Source organism: Camponotus vicinus, unplaced genomic scaffold (assembly GCF_025532165.1).
Source record: "Camponotus vicinus isolate PSW18456_S1 unplaced genomic scaffold, iyCamVici1.0 SCAF_12, whole genome shotgun sequence".
Classification (NCBI taxonomy): Eukaryota; Metazoa; Arthropoda; class Insecta; order Hymenoptera; family Formicidae; genus Camponotus; species Camponotus vicinus.
Window position 1 is genome coordinate 14,597,397 of NW_028141948.1, and position 12,925 is coordinate 14,610,321.

The following is a 12,925-nucleotide window of genomic DNA, read 5'->3' on the forward strand; positions in this document are numbered from 1 at the left end:
ATGCAGATTCTTTACAAGATACATGTGGTCAAGAATCGGAAACAATTTTTATATAAAATAACATTTTTTATTTTTTAAATTTTAAATATGAAATTTGTAATTTAACGTGAAACATGTATTAAAAAATAAAAATAAATTTAAAAAAGTTTTTTTTAATAATAGTATGCAAACGAGTTTGTTCTTTTCTACAAACTTTTCACGTCGATACGAGTAACGATAATTACATTGTTTGCCAACATGTTTTATATAGCTCTCTCTACAATTCCTTTTATTCGCGATGGAGACGAATAGCCGTAAAGATCCATGGTGGAATAATTTTAGCAGACGGATCGTCGCAAAAATCTCGACAGTTTTCCCAGTCGCATACTGTAAAAATGACTCATCTCCTTACTTATTCCGTTATTATCGCTCGCTCTATATTTCACCGCGTTACTTCTGACAATAAGTTCCACGGTTTTATTCTAAGTTCTTCTGCCATATATTCCGCGACGGAATAATTTGCACAGGTGAATAGCCGGAAAGATTTAACGCGATCCGATCGCAGCGTGGTGTAAAAGTGGCTCACCTAGTTTTGAGGAACATTGTTTAAACTTCTGCTCCATGTGCGGTACGACTAACCGCGTTGATTTCAGAAGGATAATTGAGTGAAAAAAGAAAGACGCGCAATTAAAGCGGTTATGGAGAAAGAGAGAACAAGAGAGAAAGAGAAAGAGAGAGAAACCGGGAGAAAACCGGATGCAACGTGACGTGAAGAAACAGAGTGAAACGGAATATACGGTGGGATGAGCTCGACAAAGAAGTGAACAATTTTGTAAATATGTATAAAAAATGAAAGAAAAAATAAATAATTATTAATACTTATATATATTAATCAACGACTTGGCAGCTTAATGAATTTATGTATATCATGAATTTTTATATTGATTTTATTCACGCGATCTTTAAATTTTACTATTGGGATAAAAAGAAATTTGGGATGTTTGCAAATTTAGAAAAGCTTAAATGAGAGCAAAAATGAGAGTATAACTTCTCCTTTATATAGACATGTATTCCATCATCATAAATCATTTTCTTTAATTTTCTAAAATATTAACGACATATATAAAATAGATGTCTGTTTTATAAAATAATACAAAAATGAGTGTATTGTTTTAACACTCCTTTGTAATATATTGAAAGAATTTTATCGTGATGTAAAGGAAGAAACTAATATATAATTACTAAAGTAGACAGTTCTCTCTAAAAGAAGAACCAAGTGTTTAGCATCAAAATTTCCAAATTGTCTGAATGTTATCGGCGTACATTGGGCAGTCGGTGAAAATTTACGATGCGACCGATCGCGCATCCATCGATACGCTTTCTCAACGTTGGTCGGTGCATCCTTTGGCTCTACGATCTAAAACGCTTCGCCTAGTTTCTTCAGGGAGTTAGTGCCCCGGCGGCGGCGACCGTCGTGCGATTTTCCTGTCACTTTCACTGAAACTCGACGAGAGAAGAACGCGAGGAAGCCGCAGGCGGTGCCAAAGAAGCGTGGACGAAAACGGCGCGCTCGATGCGAGCGGGTTCGAGGCATATCGGAGATATTGCGAATTTACGAGGCGCGATATCGCGAAGGACGGGAGCCCACGGTTTCCACGCTTGTTCAACGAAAGCGCGAGAGGGTGAAAGGAAACGGCGGGTCTCTCCTCTTGGCGCGACGCGACACCGAAACGGTGGAGGAGGATAATAAAAACGTTCATCGGAGGGGGGAGAGGGGGGCCGGTTAGCTCGCACGCTAATCTTTCGCGTTAGAAAGCCACCGCTTTCCTGAGAGGCAGTAAATTGATGCGCGCGAAAGATCTGGATAGAGATCAAGGAATGTTGTAGCGAGAAGGAGAGGATTAAATCTTTCGAATCATATTTTCGATGGATGCTAACGGAAAAAAATAAACGTTAATCATGACGATTATGTAAGATAATAAATCTGATATATAAGATCGTTTGTGTTTGAAATTAAAATATGCATTAGTTATATAGAGAAAAAAAAGTGCAAATCGAGAAAATATATAAGAATGAGAATGTAAGATGAGAAAGATTAAGATGAAATATATGAGAAAACGTTGCAAATAGAAATTTTGATGTATTAAAAGTAGTCTATTCTAAAAATTTAATAAAAAAAGGCAGGACCATCGTGAGAGAGTATCGAAAAGAAAAGTTAAGAAAGAGAAGCGTCAACATTAGCGACCGGTTTCTATCCCTTACGCTCGCGTTTTCTTTCGCAGCCCCGAAGAAGCACGGGTTTTTCCCTCCTTTGTACGGCAGGGAGGAACAGACGTGGGGAGAGGGAGGGGGAGGGGGGGAACCGCCCTTCCATCTTCCCTCCCGCGATTCATCTCAATTTTTCTTCGAGCTTTTTGTGTCCAATTTCACCTCGCCTCCCTGCCACGCCACGTTCTCTTTCTTTTTCCCCGTCTATCCCTCTGCCATTCGCGGAGTAGACGAGCTCGCTCTTCGTGTTTTACTCCCCCTTCTCTCCTCTCCCGCCCTCATCCTTCTCCGCTGCTCCGTCCTCTTCTCAATTCCTACCCTCTCTCTTCCTCTCCCTCTTCGTTTCTTCGCCCTTCTCAACCATTTCACGACCATCATTCCGTCTCCCTCGCCGTCCTTCGCCCTCCTTTTTCTTGTCTCTCGGTCGTTTCATCGCTTCTTTCTCGACCCTCTGCTCGCCCCCTCTCGCCATCCCCTTTGCCTCTTTCGCCGCGCGCGTTAGTTCCATTTACTCGTTCCCTCTTTCCCCCCCGCGTCTAAGACGTTATTTTCTCTGGCCCCCTTCGTTTCCACGGCTATCTTTCGTTCTCTTTCTCTCTCTCTCCTTCATCCCACCCCAACGACAGGGCAAAACAATCTCCCCTTTTTCCTCGTTCTTCGCTATATCTCCAGCCTGCCTCTCTCTCTCTTTTCTCCGTTGGCTTTTTCTCTCCCCCTCTATATCCATCTATCTATCTATCTTTTGGTTCCGCTTCCTCTCCAACCGACCTAACCGCCTTTTCCCTCTCCTCCTTCTCCTTGTCTCGCCTCGCACCGCCGGTTCTTTCTCTGTACAGCGCCTTTTACGTTTTTCCAACGTTATCGACGCGTCGCCTCCTCGCTTCTTCCCGGACTTTTCCCTTTCGCGACTACTTCGAGGCGACGACCAACCAGCTCTTTCTCCGGGAAAACGCAAGCGGAAACGACCGCTCCTCTCTTTCTCCCGCCCCATGTATCCCCCTCTTTCTCCCCCGCTTTCTCATTCCAGTACCATTTCGCGTTTGCAGGCGGAGGACTGGAATCTTCCACGAGAGAGTTTCCTCCGTTTCTCTTCTTTTGCGTTTCTCCTCTCTCCCCTTCTCTCCTCTTGTTGGCTTCTTTCCTACTTTCGTCGAGATGCAGATGATAAAGGGGACTAATAAAATCTGCATGACGACCGGCGGATTTTGCATAAAGTATTATACCGTCCCTCCTCGGACCTTGCTGTTATGATAACCCGGAATTTCTCGACGATGTATAAATGTTAATTTGATACGCCCGCGAGGATAGATTCTCGCCCGAGAGTACTTTCATTTCCCTAGAGCCTAGGCAAACGAAGATAGAGTCCGACTCGGACATCTTTAAAGATAGTTTTGTAGCATCTTTTAAATAAGAGGAAAAAAAATAAAAAAAATAAACCATGTCTCTCGCGCGCGCGGTCAAGTCAGCTTTTTTCACAAAGTATCTTTTGCTTTTGAGAACAAGAGAAGAATATTTGAGATTAGAAACGTCGCATGTGGCATTCATTGCGACGTGTCTTTCTGTGAGATCCCGGTAGCGTAAAATGTGTCGCCAAAATTGACATTGCGAAAAGTATACGTTCGCATATCGCGATACATACGTGTAATCTATCTTCGTCGCTTCTTTTATGGTCTCCTATTAAATATTTCCATCTGAGAGAATAAAGCAGATTATTATTTCTTTCTTTCAAGATATGAGATCGAATAAAATTTCTCATTATGCAACGATTTCGTATCTCGTGATATAAAGTATTGTGACGTCAAACTTTTCGCAGTATACTAAGAGTTTATTACCTTTATTATATGTAGAAAGAAATGAAAAAATCCATTCAACACGCAATTTTCGATGCACTATTTTGTACAAACTATCGAAGATTTTCGTCTTCAAATGTAAAAATACAGTGAGATGATAAAAATTGATTAGCGGAAAAATAAAAAAATTCGAAAAGCAAGAAAAATCAAACCACAAGCGATGTTGGAAATTGCGAAAAAAAGAGCGCGCTTTCCGGAAAAGTTGATAAAAGTTCCGATCGATAAAATGGCAGGCAAGAATTTATAGACTCACACGAGCGAAATTATTTTCTGGTGCTCGCTTTCCGATCGATTTCCTCGTGGAAGAGCGGGGAACGCAGGGTCTATTTTTATCGAAAGGGAGTAGAAAGGAGAAAAAGGGATAAATGATATAGATGAAGAGATAGAGACAGAGTTGCATTAATAAAGTGTAGTTCAGTGAAATATAAGGGAAAATAGAGAAAGGGAAAAAAAAAGATAAAGGGGAACGAGCTTCAATTTATGTTCATAGCGAGATGATCTTGAGAGGGGTTTCAATACTATCTCAGGGTCTCTGATGTTTTCCGCGGTGCAACGTTCGACGCAAACTCATACTGATGTCGCGAACCCGAAAAAAATATCTGCATTGCGGATCTCGGTAAAAGAGAAGTCGGGTTGTACCTTTCTTGAAGACCTGAGTTAAAATTTGGCACGAGATCGACTCATTCGAGTAAATGCTCTTCTCGACTGACTATTATCTGACCTAGAGTATTACAGGAATCCGATTTGCACGAAAATTGAAATTGCTGGCGAATTTGCAGTTTTAGTTCTTCGTAAACACATTTGAGCAAAAATAACTTATTTAGAAATTATTGTCTAACGTACAAAATTTTATGCGAAATGTCGGAATGTAATTTTCTTTTAGATATCGTCAAAAATTCAAATATTTTAATCTGAAGAGATTATTACTCAAAATTGCGAATATAATTAATTTCAGAAATTTTTTCGTATTATTATTAGAATTTTAAAGAAAGGATTTTTCCTCGAGAATATTAAAGTATTTAATAGTATATATTTTCCCTAAAGTGCATTTTATCTAAATTCACTTCCTTGTAAACATTCGAATGATTTCAAACACAAGTGTCGGATTTCAAGTTGTCTTTTCTGAGAAGACGCTCTTCCCTCTGAAAGAAACTCGCATCGAGGGCAGGAATGGCAGGAATCGGTTATGGCAGCGCGATATGTCTTTCGGTCCATGTAAAAAGTGTTCCCATACATATTGTCGAGTTTGCATCAATGATCTTCCCACGTCTTTCTCCCTCCCACCCTCATGGTTGCAATTATGTGCGCTCGTTCCTTTTTCATGGAACGACTTGTTTTTCTTTAATATTTCATCTTTCAGACATTACTAGAGACAAGAGTAATAGAAATTTAATAAAAAAATATAATTATTAGCAATCTTATATATTTTTCATGTAGAGTAATTAATTGAGAGAGAATTTAAATTCATAGATTTACATATAATTATTAATAATTTATTTAATATAGATTTTCATATAAAATCAATATATACATATATCTAAAAAAATTTACATATAAAGCTGTATGAATTTAAAATCTCAACTATTTACTCTGAATTTTTCCTCAATTTCCGATTTTCAATTATTAATTTTTAACTTTTTTACTTTTACTTTATATTCTAGGTCTTTAATATTCTCGATTTTCTTAGTTCTTAATCCTTCCTAATCTTCCATTCGGATCTCTCAGTTCTCAGTTCCTGACTTCTCTTAACACTCATAGCTTTAAATTCTCGATTTCGGCGCAATCCTGAATTTATAATTCGCAATTTATATTATCGCGTGTTCATTATACAATATTATTAATAATGGTACATTTGTCTACTAGAGTTAGCAAGCAAATATAAGCCATTGAAATATAAATTTTAAAGATATAAAGTCAAAGGAGAGATTTAAAAAATGAGCAAAAATGATTTTGTGCTACTTAAGCATATATTTACATGAATTTTGTGTAATAAGAAGTACGAAGATGGTTAAGCGATTCCCCATTTCCATCGCGGTTTTCTCTACCGACTGCGCAAGGCGTTAGAACGAAATGAAAAACGAGAAAGGAAAAAAAGTCACTGTTCTATGATGAGCATAACGAATGATGGCCAGCGGGCCCCATGTCGCTTGGTCTTAATTTCCGTTCTGTCTGTATACCGTAAGCCATAACAGTACCGCATTCCGAATGCCCTTCGTTTCTTCGTTTCTCTCCGTTCACCTTTCCGAGACAGCCTGCTCTCTCGGCCGCTCACCTGTTCCCCTTCGCCCTTGCTGGTTCAAGGAGTTTGCGTTACGTATACGGAATATTCCAGAAAATCTCTAATGATAGTACATATTTTAGTACATATTCTCCTTGATATAATAGTCCTTTCTTAGTCAAAATCTAAATTGACACTCGATTATACTTGACATAGGAATTGGCGGAAATTTCTGTTGAGTAAACCTTAAGGCAACGAAAAAAATATTCTGCGCTGAAAGGGTGATTTTTATATTTCTACAACTTTATTTGACGATATGATGCTGACAGTTTAAGAAAGTTTTTGCAATTACTTAAAAATTCAAAGAAATTAAAAATTTCCAGAGGAAAATAAAGATAAAGATCTTTCCGTCTTCAAAGATTTTTCCGAACGTTCTACGGCTCCGCACTTCCTTAATTCTCTCGCTGTCGTTTCTGCGCGCGCCTGCATTTTCGAAGGGAAGAAAAGGAAAGGCGAATGGAACGTTACGACGGGGACGATCCTCGAGAGATGGAGGGAGCGGACGCACCCGGAACCGTCAATTTCACCGGGCGAGGAGAACAGTGAGGGAGATCCGTGACACGTGGAGAGAAGCAAGAAAGGAGAAAGGAAACTAGGTGTTTGCTATACGTCGCGATACGCTGCGCAATTAATCCGAGGAATACCGATAACAGGCAAGAACTATCAGTTTTTTGTGATTGGTAAAAAAAAAATTCTACATTTTCTAACATTATCTTACTTTTGGCTCGTGTATATATTTCTCAAAATGCCGACAGAAAGAAACATTCTCCTCTTCTTGCGTGCCACTAAATGTCTCATAGGATTAGGATTTTTTTATAAATATTTATGTTGTAAATTTTATTTAATATCTAATTTTAATCATCTCTTTTTCTAATATATTAATCGTTTCGATTTGAATTAATATGTGAAATTACCGTGCGAAAAATTATCGTACAACAAATCTCTTCTTTTTTTATTTTTTTCATCGTCAACAGTTGCAGATCAAAATTGTAGTTGTTTTCGAGAACGAGACCTCGTCCTGGATGCCGTCACTTGCAAGTCAAATGTGGTCAATCATATGATGCGGATGAACACATGAGTAAAGTGAAGAGAGAGAGAGAAAAACAGAGAGAGAGAATGAAGAATTCTTTATGTCATCACGTCCTTCATATGAATCTTTATGTCACATCTTTACGTCGCATGTGATATAGCGCGGAGAAAAATCTGTTTTCTTTCTTCTTCTATTATTAAACTATTCTTTAGCACGATGCTTAGATAAAACTATTTGTTAAACAATCAATTTTCAACGGCTCCATAATCATCTTGACGTTTTTCTCAATTAAAAGTAAACATATATACGCAATAAAAAGAAAGAAAAAAGAGATAAATTATTAATTCATACTTTCACATTCCATAAACTTATCATTCATACGGATTTGTTACATTTACTTGTTCTGCCGCTCAACGTATCTCGATAATGCACGACCTTCATTTTCTCGTCTTCGTCGGTGAATTCTACACTCTTTTCGTCCAGCCGGTAGAGCGGGATAAACGAGGGCTGTGGAAACCACCCTCGAGCACCACGTGATCATGAGCGGGGGATTGCGACCCTTCGAAGTGCGGAGGGTGCGCGCGTTCTCGCTCAAGGTCGCACGTGGACCGCTTGCGAGCGATATCTCGGCTCGGCTCGACATTTTTTTTTTTCTCTCGAGTTCGTCCAACAACTGTGGAAGCTGCAGTCGCGCGGGTAGAAAGGTTCCTCCCCTCACTCCCTCTATATATCTCGTTCTCTATATATTTCATTTCCCGCTTTTTCTCCGAGCATTGCGATTTATGACGTCCAACATTTTCATCGCATCTTTTTCCGTGGCGCGGAGAAATCGAATGCGCTATTTCGCCTTTGGGAATTACCGGTGCTTCTTTATGATCTTCCTTCGAAAGAAGCAGGGAAGGAGGAAACTTTTCGAGAGCGAAGAAAGCAACAGCGAAATGATGAGGGCGACGGCGCTGGCAGGTCGATCCCGAAGTAGCAGCCGGACGGAAGGAACAAAGAAGGGAGGCGGAGAAAGGGTGGAGAGAGGGTGGCGAACGGGGGATAGCGGAGAAAAGAATCCGCTCTTTTGTACGCGCGACGTTCGAGCGAAGGGATGAAAGCGGTGGCCGAAACACAGTCGGGGGGGACAGATGGCCCTTTCAGACAATGAGGAATTCTAGAGATAAGGGCGGCGGGCGAACAAGAATGCGAAGAAAAAGACGAGGCAACGAAAGATTGTCGAGAGAAAGAGAGAAGGAGAGAGAGAAAAGGAGAGAGGAAGGGCGAAGGAAAGATAGGAGCTGAAACTACTTTTTCGAGGAAGGGACGCAGAGACTAATAAACGATGGGGAAAGGCAGAGAGAGAGAGAGAGAGAGAGAGAGAGAGAGAGAGAGAGGAAAGGAGAGAGAGTGAGAGGGGGGGGGAGGAAAGGAGGGAGGGAGGAAAAAGAGAAAGAAACGAAAGAGAAAGAGTGAGGCTGGCTGTTACAGGGAAAAGAAGAGGATGGAAAACGGGTGACTCAGGCGGAGAATGGATCGCGCGGGCAATTTCTGGGAGCGATTAACGACGAGCCGGTTGAAAGAGGACACACACGCATTTTTGCCTGTGTTGGACGACGTGTTTTGTGCATGTACCATACTTAACCCTGGCATTACAAGGGAGGATTTTCCATCAGAGGGCACGTTTATATATTTATAGTACATGAAATATAACAGCATTATTAAACACTAAATTTATGAAAAAAATTTTGCGAAAGAACTAAATGAATTGGAAGATTGTCAATGGAAATTAATGTTGTGTATTTTTAAAATACACTTTTTATATATTTGGGTTTATATAATGTTATATTTTTAATTAATGTTCTAATTACACGCCAAGTTAAAAGCGTCAATGCGAGGGCGGTTGTGGCAAATGTGCACTTCATTGAGTACTCTTCTCCTCTACCTCACGTTTATTAGCGAATTAAGAAAGAAGAATGAATCGGTGAAGCTCCGATAGGTGCTACACGTGACATTTACATCGCGATCTTAAGAATAGCATACGACGTGTAATGCTCGTTTATAAAATCTAGCGGAAAGTATTGTAGGCTACAGAGTTATATATTTCGCTTCGATAAAATTACACCGACAGTTTTACGACCCAGTAATCGAAAGCAATCGACCTAGAAAATGATAGTGAATTTCGTATATGCATATACATATAACACACATACAACTTTATTGTGCTCTAAATCAAAATTACGAATAAAATTTGAAACTGAGTTAATTATAAACAAAATTAAGTGAATATAGAAATAAATTAAAACTTAATTAAATATAATAAGAAAGAATTATTTAAAATATTTTGCAGACTGTATGTCAGAATAAAATATTTGATATTAATGTTTAATATTTTGTTGGAATCGTATATAAATCCATAATTGCGTTGTCTAAAATATAGTGTATATATATATATATATATATATATATATATATATATATATATATATAAGAAAGAAGAATGAATCGGCATATATATATATACTAAGGAATATATTTTTTTACGCTAGTGTAAATCAATTAATTAAATGTGAATGCCTTTCTCTCAATTTTATACGATGAAAAGAAATCGTTTCGAAATGGTTTAACGCACGATAGTTTCCAACACTGCATCTTGGCAATTATATGTATAAAACGGTCGATCGGCATCGCTTCTTTTTACGTCGCGACTTAGGAAACTCCTTTCTCCTTTTACCGATGATATTTTAGCGATGTCTTGTGTCGGCGCGTTTCTTCCTTTCAACCGCTTGCGTTCGTATAAGCGTGATTGCACCAATTTTAGTCGCACTTATTAATCGATCTAATTATGCCCTTTTATAAAATGCGGCTGCTAACAATTAAAGTAATAATAACAAAAGCACTGCAGAATTTATTTCTTATTTCATTTAATTAATTTTATATTAATTTTATCTCCCTTCATTTTACCTGGACAAACATAGCTTGACATAGATAGGTAAAATAGAGCGCGTTATCCGAAAAAAGTTGTTTGTACGAATCGAAAAAGTAGCTTGTGCTAATTTAATCAATCTATTAATAATGGCCAAAGTTAGCGACAATTTGTCGAGATAGTCTAATATAAGATCGAATTGAAATAATTTATGCAGTTTTAATTTCATCAATATCATCTCTAAAACTGAAATTTTACTTTTAAAGAGAGAAAGAAAATTTCCATAGGAAATTTATTTAGAAAAAAAGCATTAGTGATATTTCAAGTGAAAATACGTGATAGAAGCTGGAATGTAATTTAATTGAGTAGGAGAGGCATTGCACGAGGAAACTAAGGCATTCTGTTGATTTATTTAAAGTCTTTCATTTATCTCTTGTTGCTATTCAAAAGCGTTCGTCTCTCAAAAAAGCTTGAAAAACTGCGCTCTAATCGATCCAGGGAGCTTTTTACCTAAGCAAGTGTCGAGGATAGGATGGAGAAATATCGACCGACGCGCTATCTTTCTCTCTTTCGGTCTATCTCTCTTCTTCCTCGGCGAAGTTCTTCTGCATCGAACCTACGTTCTCTTTAAAGCAGAAATATGATATGCGGAATGACAGAGAAATGAGAAAGAGAGACGAGAGCGAAAGACAGGGGAGAGTTGTCGGTGAGCGAAAGAGCGAGGGATGACTGCAATATAGGGTGCAAGAGAGGGGAAGCAGAAGGAGGGGGGCCGAAGGTGAGAGGCGAGAAACGTTGACGAAGGAGCACAGGCGGAGATGGAGTAGGAGTATAGCAAAGTCGAAAGGGGAAAGGGATCGGGGGGAGGGCGGGAGGGGAGAAGGAGAGAAAAGGTAAAAGGAGAAAGAGGAAGAAGAGGTGTGCGCAAAGGCAGATCGAAACGTAGCAAGGGAAGAAGAAAGGTTAGGGTGGTTAGGTTAGCCGGATAGTATCGGGGGAAGTCAGAGGGTGAAGAGACAGACAGAGAGGGAGGGAGGAGAGAAGAGGAAACGGTACGCGAGGTAGAACGAAGAAAGAGAAGGGTTTCGTATCCTTCTCCCGCCCTCTCCCTCTGTCGTTCTCCTTCTAGCACGGCTCTTTTTGTGCTTCCCTCTTTCATTCGTTTGAGATAAACCGGGTGCAACGGCGGGAAGAAAGGAGGAGGAGGAGGAGGAGGAGAGAGGAAAGGGAAGAGAGAAGAGACAGAGATACCGAGAGGGAAGCGGGAGAAGAGAATGGCAAAGTTCTCTCGTTCTTCTGGATGAGTCAGGCGCAGGTCAGACGAAGGGGAAGGACGAACAGGAAGCCGGGCAGTGGGAGAAAGAAAAAGGGAGAGAGAGAGGGAGGGAGAAGAGAAGAGAGACCGTGCGAAAGAGAGAGGCGGCGGCAGCAGCGACGGTTTAGCCGGGAGAGAACACGAAGACCCAAAACGGGGACAAAGAGAAAATGACAAAGGCGAGAGGGGCGGCGGATTCGATTGGAAAGGCAGGCAGAGGGGCCTCTTTCCTTTTACCAGCGTTTTCTCCGTATTACGTTCCGCGCGTACTTTCCGTTGTTCCTGCGCTCGCGCGCACTGACACGCACCCAGTAATACGCATACACACACATACGCACATACATACATATTGTACACCCGCGTTCTCTTTTCTTTCCGTCGTCCCCCTCATCTCCGGCGACCTCTCGTCCTATCCTTCTCCGTGCCCTCCACGCCGTTCTCTTTCCGCCTCTCCTCGTTCCATCGCCTTCGTCCATCTGGACATCGGTATTGTACATGCGTGTGTATGTATACATGTGCGCCTCGTCTCAATCGTCGTACGAGGTTTCATGTCGCGCGGCTCTACGCTCTACTCCCGCGGCGAGAGGGCGGCTTTGTACGTGGGTGAACGGGAAAATGTCTTTTGAAACCTTTCTAGGTCGCTCTCGATCGTCCCCACTGTCAGTCATACACACGCGCGATCTCGCTCGGTGCCGCTCTCGAGAAAACGCTCGCCTCGCTCGCCTCGCGACGATGAAGCCCCGGCGCACGGCTTCTTACTACATTTCGGACGCAAAAAGAATGTATTGTCGCTTCAAAGATTGAAATATAATAGCATCTGTGACTCGATTGATAACGATATTTAAATGAGGAAGGTCGCGAAATCAACAACTGCGCAGATTCTTATAGAGTCCAAAAGTTGAAAAAAAATAGATGAAAAAGAGATTAAAAAAATAAAAAAAGAAGAATATTAAAATTCTTCGTTTGCATGTGTTGCGACGATCAAATAAAAGATATAAAAAAAAAGAAAGGAAGAGAGAAAGTTACCATATTTAGAGAAATTCCCAACCCTTTCGATATGCATATTTATATGTATGTACGTGTGAAAGAGGGACACAGCAAAAGAGTCGCGCTTTTGCTTTTGCGCTCAAACACTCAAAGCGAGAATTATTCGCGTCTCGTTTGCCTATCCTATCCTATTAATTCGACGGCATGAGGGATTCTTATTGCGTCGCAAAGTTAAACATCATCCTATAAACGCGCCCACCCGTCGTCATCGCGACATTTCACAAACCAAGTTACGAACGAGCGTGCTATT

General features: G+C 40.3%; 1 protein-coding gene across 3 annotated transcripts in view; it reads right to left on the bottom strand.

The window, feature by feature from the left end:
• The window catches only part of Psq (pipsqueak), a 51,251-nt gene that overhangs the window by 34,456 nt on the left and 3,870 nt on the right, over positions 1 to 12,925 (bottom strand). The window contains exon 1 of one of the 3 annotated variants that reach the window (XM_083084332.1): positions 566 to 597. The exons of the other annotated variants lie outside the window; for them this stretch is intronic. Within the exon in view, the coding sequence (XP_082940458.1) occupies positions 566 to 582 (17 nt within the window). The 5' untranslated portion in view covers positions 583 to 597. Of the gene's footprint in view, positions 1 to 565; positions 598 to 12,925 lie in introns of those variants that run through there. 3 annotated transcript variants of the gene reach the window in all.